This window comes from Oncorhynchus mykiss, chromosome 6, assembly GCF_057628025.1.
Source record: "Oncorhynchus mykiss isolate SJ-2025 chromosome 6, ASM5762802v1, whole genome shotgun sequence".
NCBI lineage: Eukaryota > Metazoa > Chordata > Actinopteri > Salmoniformes > Salmonidae > Oncorhynchus > Oncorhynchus mykiss.
The window spans coordinates 10,192,501-10,210,162 of NC_143027.1; the positions used below are offsets into that span (position 1 = coordinate 10,192,501).

The 17,662-nt window shown below is 42.8% G+C and overlaps 1 protein-coding gene across 1 annotated transcript in view; it reads right to left on the reverse strand.

The window, feature by feature from the left end:
- The window catches only part of stpg2 (sperm-tail PG-rich repeat containing 2), a 73,933-nt gene that overhangs the window by 45,263 nt on the left and 11,008 nt on the right, over window positions 1-17,662 (reverse strand). The window contains exon 7 of the mRNA XM_090236954.1: window positions 15,722-15,829. Within this exon, the coding sequence (XP_090093080.1) occupies window positions 15,722-15,829 (108 nt within the window). The remainder of the gene's footprint in view (window positions 1-15,721; window positions 15,830-17,662) is intronic.

Below are 17,662 nucleotides of genomic sequence, written 5' to 3' on the forward strand. Positions count from 1 at the left end.
TATTCTACAATGTAGAAAATAGTAAAAATAAAGAAAAACCCTTGAATGAGTAGGTACACTTTTGACTCTTAATTCTCATATATATTAAAATACAAAAACACAGTGATGGGAAGCACAAATAAAACATCACAAATCACCCAGAAAAAGAGTAACATTCATCCATAAATAATTCCCCAATCAATACGTTAAACTGCCCCGAACAGCACCAGAACAATCAATACTTTAAACTGCCCCGAACAGCACCAGAACAATCAATACTTTAAACTGCCCCGAACAGCACCAGAACAATCAATACTTTAAACTGCCCCGAACAGTACCAGAACAATCAATACTTTAAACTGCCCCGAACAGTACCAGAACAATCAATACTTTAAACTGCCCCGAACAGTACCAGAACAATCAATACTTTAAACTGCCCCGAACAGCACCAGAACAATCAATACTTTAAACTGCCCCGAACAGTACCAGAACAATCAATACTTTAAACTGCCCCGAACAGCACCAGAACAATCAATACTTTAAACTGCCCCGAACAGCACCAGAACAATCAATACTTTAAACTGCCCCGAATGACAACAATCAATACTTTAAACTGCCCCGAACAGCACCAGAACAATCAATACTTTAAACTGCCCCGAACGACAACAATTAATACTTTAAACTGCCCCGAACAGCACCAGAACAATCAATACTTTAAACTGCCCCGAACAGTACCAGAACAATCAATACGTTAAACTGCACCGAACAGCACCAGAACAATCAATACTTTAAACTGCCCCGAACAGCACCAGAACAATCAATACTTTAAACTGCCCCGAACGACAACAATCAATACTTTAAACTGCCCCGAACAGCACCAGAACAATCAATACTTTAAACTGCCCCGAACAGTACCAGAACAATCAATACTTTAAACTGCCCCGAACGACAACAATCAATACTTTAAACTGCCCCGAACAGCACCAGAACAATCAATACTTTAAACTGCCCCGAACGACAACAATCAATACTTTAAACTGCCCCGAACAGCACCAGAACAATCAATACTTTAAACTGCCCCGAACGACAACAATCAATACTTTAAACTGCCCCGAACAGTACCAGAACAATCAATACTTTAAACTGCCCCGAACAGCACCAGAACAATCAATACTTTAAACTGCCCTGAACGACAACAATCAATACTTTAAACTGCCCCGAACGACAACAATCAATACTTTAAACTGCCCCGAACAGCACCAGAACAATCAATACTTTAAACTGCCCCGAACAGCACCAGAACAATCAATACTTTAAACTGCCCCGAACGACAACAATCAATACTTTAAACTGCCCCGAACAGCACCAGAACAATCAATACTTTAAACTGCCCCGAACAGCACCAGAACAATCAATACTTTAAACTGCCCCGAACAGCACCAGAACAATCAATACGTTAAACTGCCCCGAACAGCACCAGAACAATCAATACTTTAAACTGCCCCGAACAGCACCAGAACAATCAATACTTTAAACTCCCCCAAACAGCACCAGAACAATCAATACTTTAAACTGCCCCGAACGACAACAATCAATACTTTAAACTGCCCCGAACAGCACCAGAACAATCAATACTTTAAACTGCCCCGAACGACAACAATCAATACTTTAAACTCCCCCGAACAGCACCAGAACAATCAATACTTTAAACTCCCCCGAACAGCACCAGAACAATCAATACTTTAAACTGCCCCGAACAGCACCAGAACAATCAATACTTTAAACTCCCCCGAACAGCACCAGAACATCAGGATGAAAAGGATTTTGAATTTTGTTCCAGCAATACGGTGCTTTAAAACTAAATTGACCTAGAACGGTGAAGAACAAAAGAAACTCAAGCATCCAAAGGTTAAAGATTAGTAGCAGCTGCACTTTGATAAATAATATCACCATAATCAAGAACAGATAAAAAGATTGACTGAATAATCTACTTCCAGACATGATCTGTTTCTGGAGAAAAAAACTACTTGAAATCTTAACTTCTTAACCAGCTCATCTATATGTTTTTAAATGTCAAATCCATATCAATCCAAATGCCTAGGTATTTATATACGGGAACACGTTAGATGGTTCTCCAATCAAACGAGTTAACATGTAGTTCATCTGAAACATTCTTACGAGAGTTTAAAAACAACATGCATTTCGTTTTGCACAAGTTTTAAATCAGCAAGGGATTCATGCATAGCTATAAAATCTCACTGTAGTTTTGACACAGCCAGATCAACAGTCGGGGCAATAGCATACATAATACTATCATCCTTATATAGATGAAGTTTACAATTTGTGAAGAGAACTTGGCCCAGATTCACAAAACACTTATAATGCAAAAACTTAAGAAGTTTCTTAAGAAAAAACAATATCAACAATACCTCAACAATATTTTAAGATTTGCTGATTTTCTTAAGCACTTCTCAAATATCTTCTTACAAATTTCTTAACTGTTTTCTTAAGATGTTTGTTGCTAGTCAACTGATATTAGCATTTTCTTACTGAGATTACTGTTTTAAAAACATGTTCTTGGGTTTAAAATAATCAATACTGAAACTTTCAGATTAAGTTTGTGAGTGAATTAAACATGTTAAATTGCTTTGATGAGCTGTTTTCTCTCACTGCCCTCAGTTTAAGACAAGGGTTTAGCTATCTTGGAATCAAGAAAACAATCCAATAACTTTATTTTCAAGAATCTTATTTCCTCTTAACTTTTTGCTTAAGGAGAAACATAAGAAATAACGCAAGAACATGTCCCGTAACCTTTTTGAAGAATAGCAACTTTGCTTAACTTTCTTCATAAGTCTATAGTTAAGGGGGGAAGAAATGGCAATTAAGAAGGTTTTGTGAATCTGGGCCCAGATTCCAAAATCGACCCCTGTGATACATCTTTATGCACGTCAAGAAATTCAGACTTAACCTCATCAATCACGCTGGTCTGAGTTCTGTCACTAAGATAATCATGAAACCATGAACAGGCGTCAGAGCTCAAGCCTATCGAGGACAACGTAGTCAATAAAATAGCGTGAGTTTCAAGAGTTTTGACTGGTCCACAAACAAAACAGCACTTTTCATTTTAGTGTGTAAAGCTTTGACAAGATCATTAACTACTAAAGTGGTAGCTGTATTAGTGCTATGTCCAGGACTAAACCCTGATTGGTTTACATTCTAAATACATTTCTCAGATAAAAAAAGAGCAAAGTTGTACATTTACCAAGGATTCTAGAATCTTAGCTAGACAAAGAAGCCTTGAAATGGGGCGATAATGATTAAGATCTCTACTATCCCCGTCCTTATGAAGTGGCAGCACAAGAGCTGATTTCCATACTTTAGGAATATTTCCTGATAACAATGATAAATAACTAATGTGGGTTATTGAGCCAACAATGATGGACACTGCACACTTAAGAAGACCAGGATCCAATTCTGGTTGTTTATTGCTAGCAAAGCATCCAGGACTTATTTTTCTGTAAATAACCTAAAAGAAAAGCTTTGACTATCATTTCTCTGATCATTCAGAAAGTTTCCCCCTATCAGTATCCAGCCCAGTATCATTGTGAATAAGCTTAGAAGTTATTGCAAAGAGAGAGCCCGCTGAAATAAAATTATGATTAAATGCATTAATAATGGCATTTTTTCCCATAATGAGGCCAGTGTCTGAATTAATTTGTTGTGGCAGAAAGGAGGAAGTAGAACCCTTCAGGGATTTGACAGTTATCCAGAATTTAGCAGGGTTCCCATTACAATGAGAAAGAGAGGTTACATAATAATCAGATTTAGCCTTTCAGATTTGTCTTACACAGTGATTCCTCAGTTGCTTAAAAGCTTGCCAGTCCGGGCCTAAGTCCTGTGTTCCTGGCCTTGACACAAGCGTGATCTCTTTTAATGAGTGACTTCTGATAATTACCAGAGTGTACCAGGCAATTCCATCTACCTTTACACCTTAATTCTTTGAAGGGAGCATGATTATCCACAATAGTCTGAAAGCTAAATCGGGTCCTGTGAAATACAGTCAAGGTCACTAAAATAAAGATCATGTTAAAAATACATTTTTGCTGAACTTTTTAAAGTTCCTCTTCGTGACGACACGAGGTTTAGAAATGGTGTATTCTCACATTTCTAACACAAACAACTGGGCAATGGTCACTAATATCCTGGGCAAAGACACCAGTAGAAACATATTTCAGTTAAGATAAGATCAATCAGAGCTGACCTTGAAGGATATTTAGGGTTGGGCCGTGAAGGCGTAGTCCTCAGCTGGGTTAGGTTTAGATCATTACACATTTATTTTTGCTTGTCTGAAGCCTGCATTTCCCAATCATAATTTAATATCTTCCGATTTAGTAAAAGAAGACACCAAACTAATTAACTCCTCGAGTGCACAAAGGTTAGCTGAGGGAGGAAGATAAGACCCTTATAACAGTTATGGATACATTTTCCCTCAAACAAAGGCTTAAAAATGACAGTAAAGAGACAGATAAATCATTTCCAATAAGAATGGCCACTCCAACACCTCTACCCTGTCTGTCAGCTCTGAACACATCACAACCCTCAATATGAATACCAGAATGTCCCCAGAGATCGAAGTATCAGCCAATACCAGAATGTCCCCAGAGATCTAAGTATCAGCCAATACCAGAATGTCCCCAGAGATCTAAGTATCAGCCAATACCAGAATGTCCCCAGAGATCTAAGTATCAGCCAATACCAGAATGTCCCCAGGGATCTAAGTATCAGCCAATACCAGAATGTCCCCAGGGATCTAAGTATCAGCCAATACCAGAATGTCCGGACACATCTGTATCGCCATAATCTTGATGTAATCCAGTTTAGGATGTAAGCTCCTAATGTTCAGATGCATCAACCCAAAGTCCTTTTACAAATATTTTATTCACATGGAGTCTCCAACTCAAACAAGCTATGTTCAATAGGTGGTTTCAGGCCCTGTCTGATGGCTGATATTGATATAGTTGGTATGGCTATAAGATTGCCTAGGACTGCACCATTTGGTCTATCCCTATTAGTAGTAGAGGAGAGAGTAGAAGATTGGCACCATAGGGCCTGAGACCTCAGCCTATTTCAATATGAGGACCTCTCAGAGTAACCAATGATGGAATGTTATAAACTGACTTACATGGGGTTTGGTTGCCATCGTGCAACAGCCAAAGTTCTCTACGTGATTTGAAAAATGAGGGGTTGTTCAAGTTTATGCAATTCACATTTCAACTAATAGTACTGGGTGAGCAGAACACAGTGGGCATCTCTTTTGAGCTAACAATAGCAGATCTAAGAGTGGAGTTAAAATTGATTGGTACAAGATTACAACTGACAACACCCCTGGCAGTATAGACAACAGTACGACGATAACGCTTAGAGAGGATGGGAGGTATTACCTGAGCGGGGCTTGGTCTGTCTCTGAGTCAATATCTTAACGCAGCCGAGAAATGTGAAGAGAGGGTCCAGACTCCTAGATGGTTTGTGTCCATCATCTTTGTAGAGCATCTTTTGTTTCCAAAAAGTGTTGAAATTGTTAATAACAGTTGTGCCTACAGAGTGGCGGTAGTTTTTAAGCCAGATATGAAGAGCTAAGATTCCTGCTGAACATTTCACAGCCACCACCCAGCGACGGCACGGGGCCAGAGATAATCGGCTGCTTTTTCTGAGCCTTTCAGGGTGTTGATCAGCTCAATAAAATCCTGTTTCATTTTCTCTGATTTACCCTTTTGATATAATTTAATCCCACATGCACTACGCAGCAGCAGCCCTTGGCTGGACACACGGAATAAACCCTGTGATATCCTTCACCATAGCCTCCGGGGTAGCACAGGGTTTTTGCTCCAGAAACCGAGATGTGCCTCACCATGGAACTACCAATGAGGAATGTGAATGGCCATTTCTGTGCCTCCTGGAGGATCGACGGGAGATGGGGGACGGAGGAAGTGGACTATCTATTTAGGATGTAGATTGAACCTGAATGAAAATGAAATAGTCAATTGTACTGTATACTGATAGCTGAGTTGAACTCCAACGGATCCTAAGATAGTACACTGATATAACCTTCCATCTGTCCCTAAAACAGAGAGGACTCTGGTCAAAAGGGCTTACAATGGTGTCTTGTCCGAGGGTCCATCACATGGTGTGTCAGACAGACTGCTTCCTTCACACCACAGGAAGCCAAAGTGGCAACCGTGGCTGAGTCGGTGCCCATTCTCCACCCTTCTCTCAAAGTATACACTTGCACACGCTCTCGCATGGGATCCCTAGTCAAAAGTAGTGCAGCCTATTCCCTATGTAGTGCACTACTTTTGACCAGGGCCCTCCCTAGGTTGCCTTATTGGATGCACATTAGTTTAGTTACGGTCACGATTCAGGATGGTCTGTTGTGATTCAGGATGGTCTGTTGCGATTCAGGATGGTCTGTTGTGTTTCAGGGTGGTCTGTTGTGTTTCAGGGTGGTCTGTTGTGATTCAGGATGGTCTGTTGTGATTCAGGATGGTGTGTTGTGATTCAGGATGGTCTGTTGTGATTCAGGATGGTGTGTTGTGTTCAGGATGGTCTGTTGTGATTCAGTCTGTTGTGATTCAGGATGGTCTGTTGTGTTCAGGATGGTCTGTTGTGTTTCAGGATGGTCAGTTGTGTTCAGGATGGTCTGTTGTGTTGTGATTCAGGATAGTGTGTTGTGATTCAGGATGGTCTGTTGTGTTTCAGGGTGGTCTGTTGTGATTTAGGATGGTGTGCTGTTCTTCGGGATGTGTGTTGTGATTCAGGATGGTCTGTTGTGATTCAGGATGGTCTGTTGTGTTCAGGATGGTCTGTTGTGTTTCAGGAAGGTCTGTTGTGTTTCCGGATGGTCTGTTGTGTTTCAGGATGGTGTGTTGTGATTCAGGATGGTGTGTTGTGATTCAGGAAGGTATGTTGTGATTCAGGATGGTCTGTTGTGATTCAGGATGGTCTGTTGTGATTCAGGATGGTCTGTTGTGATTCAGGATGGTGTGTTGTGATTCAGGATGGTCTGTTGTATTTCACGATGGTCTGTTGTGATTCAGGATGGTCTGTTGCGATTCAGGACGGTGTGTTGTTTTTCAGGATGGTCTGTTGTGATTCAGGATGGTGTGTTGTGATTCAGGATGGTCTGTTGTGTTTCAGGATGGTCTGTTGTGTTTCAGGATGGTGTGTTGTGATTCAGGATGGTCTGTTGTATTTCACGATGGTCTGTTGCGATTCAGGATGGTCTGTTGCGATTCAGGACGGTCTGTTGTGATTCAGGATGGTCTGTTGTGATTTAGGATGATGTGTTGTGTTTCAGGATGGTGTGTTATGATTCAGGATATTGTGTTGTGATTCAGGATGGTCTGTTGTAATTCAGGATGGTCTGTTGTGATTCAGGATGGTGTGTTGTGATTCAGGATGGTGTGTTGTGATTCAGGATGGTCTGTTGTGATTCAGGATGGTCTGTTGTGATTCAGGATGGTCTGTTGTGATTCAGGATGGTCTGTTGTGTTTCAGGATGGTGTGTTGTGATTCAGGATGGTCTGTTGTATTTCACGATGGTCTGTTGCGATTCAGGATGGTCTGTTGCGATTCAGGACGGTCTGTTGTGATTCAGGATGGTCTGTTGTGATTTAGGATGATGTGTTGTGTTTCAGGATGGTGTGTTATGATTCAGGATATTGTGTTGTGATTCAGGATGGTCTGTTGTAATTCAGGATGGTCTGTTGTGATTCAGGATGGTCTGTTGTGATTCAGGATGGTGTGTTGTGTTCAGGCTGGTCTGTTGTGATTCAGTCTGTTGGGATTCAGGATGGTCTGTTGTGTTCAGGATGGTCTGTTGTGTTTCAGGATGGTCAGTTGTGTTCAGGATGGTCTGTTGTGTTGTGATTCAGGATAGTGTGTTGTGATTCAGGATGGTCTGTTGTGTTTCAGGGTGGTCTGTTGTGATTTAGGATGGTGTGCTGTTCTTCGGGATGTGTGTTGTGATTCAGGATGGTCTGTTGTGATTCAGGATGGTCTGTTGTGTTCAGGATGGTCTGTTGTGTTTCAGGAAGGTCTGTTGTGTTTCCGGATGGTCTGTTGTGTTTCAGGATGGTGTGTTGTGATTCAGGATGGTGTGTTGTGATTCAGGAAGGTATGTTGTGATTCAGGATGGTCTGTTGTGATTCAGGATGGTCTGTTGTGATTCAGGATGGTCTGTTGTGATTCAGGATGGTGTGTTGTGATTCAGGATGGTCTGTTGTATTTCACGATGGTCTGTTGTGATTCAGGATGGTCTGTTGCGATTCAGGACGGTGTGTTGTTTTTCAGGATGGTCTGTTGTGATTCAGGATGGTGTGTTGTGATTCAGGATGGTCTGTTGTGTTTCAGGATGGTCTGTTGTGTTTCAGGATGGTGTGTTGTGATTCAGGATGGTCTGTTGTATTTCACGATGGTCTGTTGCGATTCAGGATGGTCTGTTGCGATTCAGGACGGTCTGTTGTGATTCAGGATGGTCTGTTGTGATTTAGGATGATGTGTTGTGTTTCAGGATGGTGTGTGATTATTCAGGATATTGTGTTGTGATTCAGGATGGTCTGTTGTAATTCAGGATGGTCTGTTGTGATTCAGGATGGTGTGTTGTGATTCAGGATGGTGTGTTGTGAATCAGGATGGTCTGTTGTGATTCAGGATGGTCTGTTGTGATTCAGGATGGTCTGTTGTGATTCAGGATGGTCTGTTGTGTTTCAGGATGGTGTGTTGTGATTCAGGATGGTCTGTTGTATTTCACGATGGTCTGTTGCGATTCAGGATGGTCTGTTGCGATTCAGGATGGTCTGTTGTGTTCAGGATGGTCTGTTGTGTTTCAGGAAGGTCTGTTGTGTTTCCGGATGGTCTGTTGTGTTTCAGGATGGTGTGTTGTGATTCAGGATGGTGTGTTGTGATTCAGGAAGGTATGTTGTGATTCAGGATGGTCTGTTGTGATTCAGGATGGTCTGTTGTGATTCAGGATGGTCTGTTGTGATTCAGGATGGTGTGTTGTGATTCAGGATGGTCTGTTGTATTTCACGATGGTCTGTTGTGATTCAGGATGGTCTGTTGCGATTCAGGACGGTGTGTTGTTTTTCAGGATGGTCTGTTGTGATTCAGGATGGTGTGTTGTGATTCAGGATGGTCTGTTGTGTTTCAGGATGGTCTGTTGTGTTTCAGGATGGTGTGTTGTGATTCAGGATGGTCTGTTGTATTTCACGATGGTCTGTTGCGATTCAGGATGGTCTGTTGCGATTCAGGACGGTCTGTTGTGATTCAGGATGGTCTGTTGTGATTTAGGATGATGTGTTGTGTTTCAGGATGGTGTGTTATGATTCAGGATATTGTGTTGTGATTCAGGATGGTCTGTTGTAATTCAGGATGGTCTGTTGTGATTCAGGATGGTGTGTTGTGATTCAGGATGGTGTGTTGTGATTCAGGATGGTCTGTTGTGATTCAGGATGGTCTGTTGTGATTCAGGATGGTCTGTTGTGATTCAGGATGGTCTGTTGTGTTTCAGGATGGTGTGTTGTGATTCAGGATGGTCTGTTGTATTTCACGATGGTCTGTTGCGATTCAGGATGGTCTGTTGCGATTCAGGACGGTATGTTGTGATTCAGGATGGTCTGTTGTGATTCAGGATGGTCTGTTGTGATTCAGGATGGTCTGTTGTGATTCAGGATGGTGTGTTGTGATTCAGGATGGTCTGTTGTGATTCAGGATGGTCTGTTGTGATTCAGGATGGTCTGTTGCGATTCAGGACGGTCTGTTGTGATTCAGGATGGTCTGTTGTGATTCAGGATGATGTGTTGTGTTTCAGGATGGTGTGTTGTGATTCAGGATGGTCTGTTGTAATTCAGGATGGTCTGTTGTGATTCAGGATGGTCTGTTGTGATTCAGGATGGTGTGTTGTTTTTCAGGATGGTCTGTTGTGATTCAGGATGGTGTGTTGTGATTCAGGATGGTCTGTTGTGTTTCAGGATGGTCTGTTGTGTTTCAGGAAGGTCTGTTGTGTTTCAGGAAGGTCTGTTGTGATTCAGGATGGTGTGTTGTGATTCAGGAAGGTATGTTGTGATTCAGGATGGTCTGTTGTGATTCAGGATGGTCTGTTGTGATTCAGGATGGTCTGTTGTGATTCAGGATGGTGTGTTGTGATTCAGGATGGTCTGTTGTATTTCACGATGGTCTGTTGTGATTCAGGATGGTCTGTTGCGATTCAGGACGGTGTGTTGTTTTTCAGGATGGTCTGTTGTGATTCAGGATGGTCTGTTGTGATTCAGGATGGTCTGTTGTGTTTCAGGATGGTCTGTTGTGTTTCAGGATGGTGTGTTGTGATTCAGGATGGTCTGTTGTATTTCACGATGGTCTGTTGCGATTCAGGATGGTCTGTTGCGATTCAGGACGGTCTGTTGTGATTCAGGATGGTCTGTTGTGATTTAGGATGATGTGTTGTGTTTCAGGATGGTGTGTTATGATTCAGGATATTGTGTTGTGATTCAGGATGGTCTGTTGTAATTCAGGATGGTCTGTTGTGATTCAGGATGGTGTGTTGTGATTCAGGATGGTGTGTTGTGATTCAGGATGGTCTGTTGTGATTCAGGATGGTCTGTTGTGATTCAGGATGGTCTGTTGTGATTCAGGATGGTCTGTTGTGTTTCAGGATGGTGTGTTGTGATTCAGGATGGTCTGTTGTATTTCACGATGGTCTGTTGCGATTCAGGATGGTCTGTTGCGATTCAGGACGGTCTGTTGTGATTCAGGATGGTCTGTTGTGATTTAGGATGATGTGTTGTGTTTCAGGATGGTGTGTTATGATTCAGGATATTGTGTTGTGATTCAGGATGGTCTGTTGTAATTCAGGATGGTCTGTTGTGATTCAGGATGGTCTGTTGTGATTCAGGATGGTGTGTTGTGTTCAGGATGGTCTGTTGTGATTCAGTCTGTTGTGATTCAGGATGGTCTGTTGTGTTCAGGATGGTCTGTTTTGTTTCAGGATGGTCAGTTGTGTTCAGGATGGTCTGTTGTGTTGTGATTCAGGATAGTGTGTTGTGATTCAGGATGGTCTGTTGTGTTTCAGGGTGGTCTGTTGTGATTTAGGATGGTGTGCTGTTCTTCGGGATGTGTGTTGTGATTCAGGATGGTCTGTTGTGATTCAGGATGGTCTGTTGTGTTCAGGATGGTCTGTTGTGTTTCAGGAAGGTCTGTTGTGTTTCCGGATGGTCTGTTGTGTTTCAGGATGGTGTGTTGTGATTCAGGATGGTGTGTTGTGATTCAGGAAGGTATGTTGTGATTCAGGATGGTCTGTTGTGATTCAGGATGGTCTGTTGTGATTCAGGATGGTCTGTTGTGATTCAGGATGGTGTGTTGTGATTCAGGATGGTCTGTTGTATTTCACGATGGTCTGTTGTGATTCAGGATGGTCTGTTGCGATTCAGGACGGTGTGTTGTTTTTCAGGATGGTCTGTTGTGATTCAGGATGGTGTGTTGTGATTCAGGATGGTCTGTTGTGTTTCAGGATGGTCTGTTGTGTTTCAGGATGGTGTGTTGTGATTCAGGATGGTCTGTTGTATTTCACGATGGTCTGTTGCGATTCAGGATGGTCTGTTGCGATTCAGGACGGTCTGTTGTGATTCAGGATGGTCTGTTGTGATTTAGGATGATGTGTTGTGTTTCAGGATGGTGTGTTATGATTCAGGATATTGTGTTGTGATTCAGGATGGTCTGTTGTAATTCAGGATGGTCTGTTGTGATTCAGGATGGTGTGTTGTGATTCAGGATGGTGTGTTGTGATTCAGGATGGTCTGTTGTGATTCAGGATGGTCTGTTGTGATTCAGGATGGTCTGTTGTGTTTCAGGATGGTGTGTTGTGATTCAGGATGGTCTGTTGTATTTCACGATGGTCTGTTGCGATTCAGGATGGTCTGTTGCGATTCAGGACGGTCTGTTGTGATTCAGGATGGTCTGTTGTGATTTAGGATGATGTGTTGTGTTTCAGGATGGTGTGTTATGATTCAGGATATTGTGTTGTGATTCAGGATGGTCTGTTGTGATTCAGGATGGTCTGTTGTGATTCAGGATGGTGTGTTGTGATTCAGGATGGTGTGTTGTTTTTCAGGATGGTCTGTTGTGATTCAGGATGGTGTGGTGTGATTCAGGATGGTGTGTTGTGATTCAGGATGGTGTGTTGTGATTCAGGAAGGTATGTTGTTATTCAGGATGGTCTGTTGTGATTCAGGATGGTGTGTTGTGATTCAGGATGGTCTGTTGTGATTCAGGATGGTCTGTTGTGATTCAGGATGGTCTGTTGTGATTCAGGATGGTCTGTTGTGATTCAGGGTGGTCTGTTGTGTTCAGGATGGTCTGTTGTGATTCAGGATGGTGTGTTGTGATTCAGGATGGTGTGTTGTGATTCAGGATGGTCTGTTGTGATTCCGGATGGTCTGTTGTGATTTAGGATGGTGTGCTGTTTTTCAGGATGGTGTGTTATGATTCAGGATATTGTGTTGTGATTCAGGATGGTCTGTTGTAATTCAGGATGGTCTGTTGTGATTCAGGATGGTGTGTTGTGATTCAGGATGGTGTGTTGTAATTCAGGATGGTCTGTTGTGATTCAGGATGGTGTGTTGTGATTCAGGATGGTGTGTTGTGATTCAGGATGGTGTGTTGTGATTCAGGATGGTCTGTTGTGATTCAGGAAGGTATGTTGTTATTCAGGATGGTCTGTTGTGATTCAGGATGGTGTGTTGTGATTCAGGATGGTCTGTTGTGATTCAGGATGGTCTGTTGTGTTCAGGATGGTCTTTTGTGTTTCAGGAAGGTCTGTTGTGTTTCCGGATGGTCTGTTGTGTTTCAGGATGGTGTGTTGTGATTCAGGATGGTGTGTTGTGATTCAGGAAGGTATGTTGTGATTCAGGATGGTCTGTTGTGATTCAGGATGGTCTGTTGTGATTCAGGATGGTCTGTTGTGATTCAGGATGGTGTGTTGTGATTCAGGATGGTCTGTTGTATTTCACGATGGTCTGTTGTGATTCAGGATGGTCTGTTGCGATTCAGGACGGTCTGTTGTGATTCAGGATGGTCTGTTGTGATTCAGGATGATGTGTTGTGTTTCAGGATGGTGTGTTGTGATTCAGGATGGTCTGTTGTAATTCAGGATGGTCTGTTGTGATTCAGGATGGTCTGTTGTGATTCAGGATGGTGTGTTGTTTTTCAGGATGGTCTGTTGTGATTCAGGATGGTGTGTTGTGATTCAGGATGGTCTGTTGTGTTTCAGGAAGGTCTGTTGTGTTTCAGGAAGGTCTGTTGTGTTTCAGGATGGTCTGTTGTGTTTCAGGATGGTCTGTTGTGTTTCAGGATGGTGTGTTGTGATTCAGGATGGTGTGTTGTGATTCAGGATGGTCTGTTGTGATTCAGGATGGTCTGTTGTGATTCAGGATGGTCTGTTGTGTTTCAGGATGGTGTGTTGTGATTCAGGATGGTCTGTTGTATTTCACGATGGTCTGTTGCGATTCAGGATGGTCTGTTGCGATTCAGGACGGTCTGTTGTGATTCAGGATGGTCTGTTGTGATTTAGGATGGTGTGTTGTGTTTCAGGATGGTGTGTTATGATTCAGGATATTGTGTTGTGATTCAGGATGGTCTGTTGTAATTCAGGATGGTCTGTTGTGATTCAGGATGGTGTGTTGTGATTCAGGATGGTGTGTTGTTTTTCAGGATGGTCTGTTGTGATTCAGGATGGTGTGTTGTGATTCAGGATGGTGTGTTGTGATTCAGGATGGTGTGTTGTGATTCAGGATGGTCTGTTGTGATTCAGGAAGGTATGTTGTTATTCAGGATGGTCTGTTGTGATTCAGGATGGTGTGTTGTGATTCAGGATGGTCTGTTGTGATTCAGGATGGTCTGTTGTGATTCAGGACGGTCTGTTGTGATTCAGGATGGTCTGTTGTGATTCAGGGTGGTCTGTTGTGTTCAGGATGGTCTGTTGTGATTCAGGATGGTGTGTTGTGATTCAGGATGGTGTGTTGTGATTCAGGATGGTCTGTTGTGATTCAGGATGGTCTGTTGTGATTTAGGATGGTGTGCTGTTTTTCAGGATGGTGTGTTATGATTCAGGATATTGTGTTGTGATTCAGGATGGTCTGTTGTAATTCAGGATGGTCTGTTGTGATTCAGGATGGTGTGTTGTGATTCAGGATGGTGTGTTGTTTTTCAGGATGGTTTGTTGTGATTCAGGATGGTGTGTTGTGATTCAGGATGGTGTGTTGTGATTCAGGATGGTGTGTTGTGATTCAGGATGGTCTGTTGTGATTCAGGAAGGTATGTTGTTATTCAGGATGGTCTGTTGTGATTCAGGATGGTGTGTTGTGATTCAGGATGGTCTGTTGTGATTCAGGATGGTCTGTTGTGATTCAGGATGGTCTGTTGTGATTCAGTATGGTCTGTTGTGATTCAGGATGGTCTGTTGTGATTCAGGATGGTCTGTTGTGATTCAGGATGGTGTGTTGTGATTCAGGATGGTCTGTTGTGATTTAGGATGGTGTGCGGTTTTTCAGGATGGTGTGTTGTGATTCAGGATGGTGTGTTGTGATTCAGCATGGTCTGTTGTGTTTCAGGATGGTCTGTTGTGTTTCAGGATGGTCTGTTGTGTTTCAGGAAGGTCTGTTGTGTTTCAGGATGGTCTGTTGTGATTCAGGATGGTGTGTTGTGATTCAGGATGGTCTGTTGTTATACAGGAGAGTCTGTTGTTATACAGGATGGTCTGTTGTGATTCAGGATGGTCTGTTGTGATTCAGGATGGTCTGTTGTGATTCAGGATGGTGTGTTGTGATTCAGGATGGTCTGTTGTGATTCAGGATGGTCTGTTGTGATTCAGGAAGGTATGTTGTTATTCAGGATGGTCTGTTGTGATTCAGGATGGTGTGTTGTGATTCAGGATGGTCTGTTGTGATTCAGGATGGTCTGTTGTGATTCAGGACGGTCTGTTGTGATTCAGGATGGTCTGTTGTGATTCAGGGTGGTCTGTTGTGTTCAGGATGGTCTGTTGTGATTCAGGATGGTGTGTTGTGATTCAGGATGGTGTGTTGTGATTCAGGATGGTCTGTTGTGATTCAGGATGGTCTGTTGTGATTTAGGATGGTGTGCTGTTTTTCAGGATGGTGTGTTATGATTCAGGATATTGTGTTGTGATTCAGGATGGTCTGTTGTAATTCAGGATGGTCTGTTGTGTTCTGGATGGTCTGTTGTGATTCAGGATGGTCTGTTGTGTTTCAGGATGGTGTGTTGTATTTCAGGAGGGTCTGTTGTGATTCAGGATGGTCTGTTGTGATTCAGGATGGTCTGTTGTATTTCACGATGGTCTGTTGTGATTCAGGACGGTCTGTTGCGATTCAGGACGGTCTGTTGTGATTCAGGATGGTCTGTTGTGATTTAGGATGATGTGTTGTGTTTCAGGATGGTGTGTTATGATTCAGGATAGTGTGTTGTGATTCAGGATGGTCTGTTGTGATTCAGGATGGTGTGTTGTGATTCAGGATGGTGTGTTGTGATTCAGGAAGGTGTGTTGTGATTCAGGATGATCTGTTGTGATTCAGGATGGTCTGTTGTGATTCAGGATGGTGTGTTGTGATTCAGGATGGTGTGCTGTTTTTCAGGATGGTATGTTGTGATTCAGGATGGTGTGTTGTATTTACTGTACCTGCGCCTGAGAGAGGAAAGGAGGGCTGAAGACAGGTAGATTGCCGTACGGGCTGCTCGGCTTCTCAAACTGACTCCTGATGTGGTACTGGCCTGGACCTGGCACTCCCTACAGACATATAGAGACAGAGAGACACAGAGAAAGAGAGAGAGACAGAGACAGAGAGACAGATGAGAGAGACAGAGAGAGAGAGAGACATACAGAGAGAGAGGGAGACACAGAGAGATAGAGAGACAGAGACAGAGAGATAGATATATATAATATGACATTTGTAATGTCTTTATTGTTTTGAAACTTCTGTATGTGTAATGTTTACTGTTAATTTTGATTGTTTATTTCACTTTTGTATATTATCTACCTCACTTGCTTTGGCAATGTTAACACATGTTTCCCATGCCAATAAAGCCCCTTGAATTTAATTGAATTTAATTGAGAGAGAGAGAGAGAGACAGAGAGACAGACAGAGGTAGAGAGAGATAAAGACAGAGAGAGATAGGGAGACAGAGAGAGATAGAGAGACAGAGAGACAGAGAGAGAGAGAGAGAGAGAGAGAGAGAGAGAGAGAGATGAACTCCCATATCTATTGGGTGAAATACCACAGTGTGCCATCACAGCTGCAAGATTTGTGACATGTTGCCACAAGGGCAACCAGTGAAGAACAAACACCATTGTAAATACAACCCATATTTATATTTATTTTCCCTTTTGTACTTTAACCATTTGTACATCGTTACAGCAATGTATATATACATAATATGACATTTGTAATGTCTTTATTCTTTTGGAACTTCTGTGAGTGTAATGTTTACTGTTCATTTTTTATTGTTTATTTCACTTTTGTATATTATCTACTCCAATTGCTTTGGCAATGTTAACATGTGTTTCCCATGCCAATAAAGCCCCTTGAATTGAATTGAGTTATTGGTTTATCCCAAGAGGAAGAGCGGAAGATAGAGTAGCTTGGTGATTTTGGATGCCATCTGAGCCCTTCCAGCTGAGGACTGCAGAGGTGAGGACTGCAGAGGTGAGGACTACAGAGGTGAGGACTGCAGAGGTGAGGACTGCAGAGGTGAGGACTGCAGAGGTGAAGACTACAGATGTGAGGACTACAGAGGTGAGGACTACAGAGGTGAGGACTACAGAGGTGAGGACTGCAGAGGTGAGGACTGCAGAGGTGAGGACAGCAGAGGTGAGGACAGCAGAGGTGAGGACTGCAGAGGTGAGGACTGCAGAGGTGAGGACTGCAGAGGTGAGAAAAGTAGAAGAGTCAATTATGACGATGAACATTCCGAGCGGGCGGAGATGGAGACTGAGTGAGGGATGTCAGAAGAAGAATAACCTACCTCTGATTAGACATTAGTAGCGCCCCATCCCAAATGGTAGGGTATTCCCTTTTTACTACTATTGACCAGGGCCTGGTGCACTATCTAGAGAATAAGATGCCATTTGGGATGCATGCCTGGGTTGCAGTGAGGGGAGTGGAGTGGGCCATTAGAATGAAGTCCTCCCCATAGTGGCCCTTTCACCCTCCCCAGGAGCCATGTCCCACATGTCCTCCACACTGCTACATGATGTAGAGACCATTAGAGTCCCACATGTCCTCTACACTGCTACATGATGTAGAGACCATTAGAGTCCCACATGTCCTCCACACTGCTACATGATGTAGAGACCATTAGAGTCCCACATGTCCTCCACACTGCTACATGATGTAGATACCATTAGAGTCCCACATGTCCTCTACACTGCTACATGATGTAGAGACCATTAGAGTCCCACATGTCCTCCACACTGCTACATGATGTAGAGACCATTAGAGTCCCACACCATTAGAGTCCCACATGTCCTCCACACTGCTACATGATGTAGAGACCATTAGAGTCCCACATGTCCTCTACACTGCTACATGATGTAGAGACCATTAGAGTCCCACATGTCCTT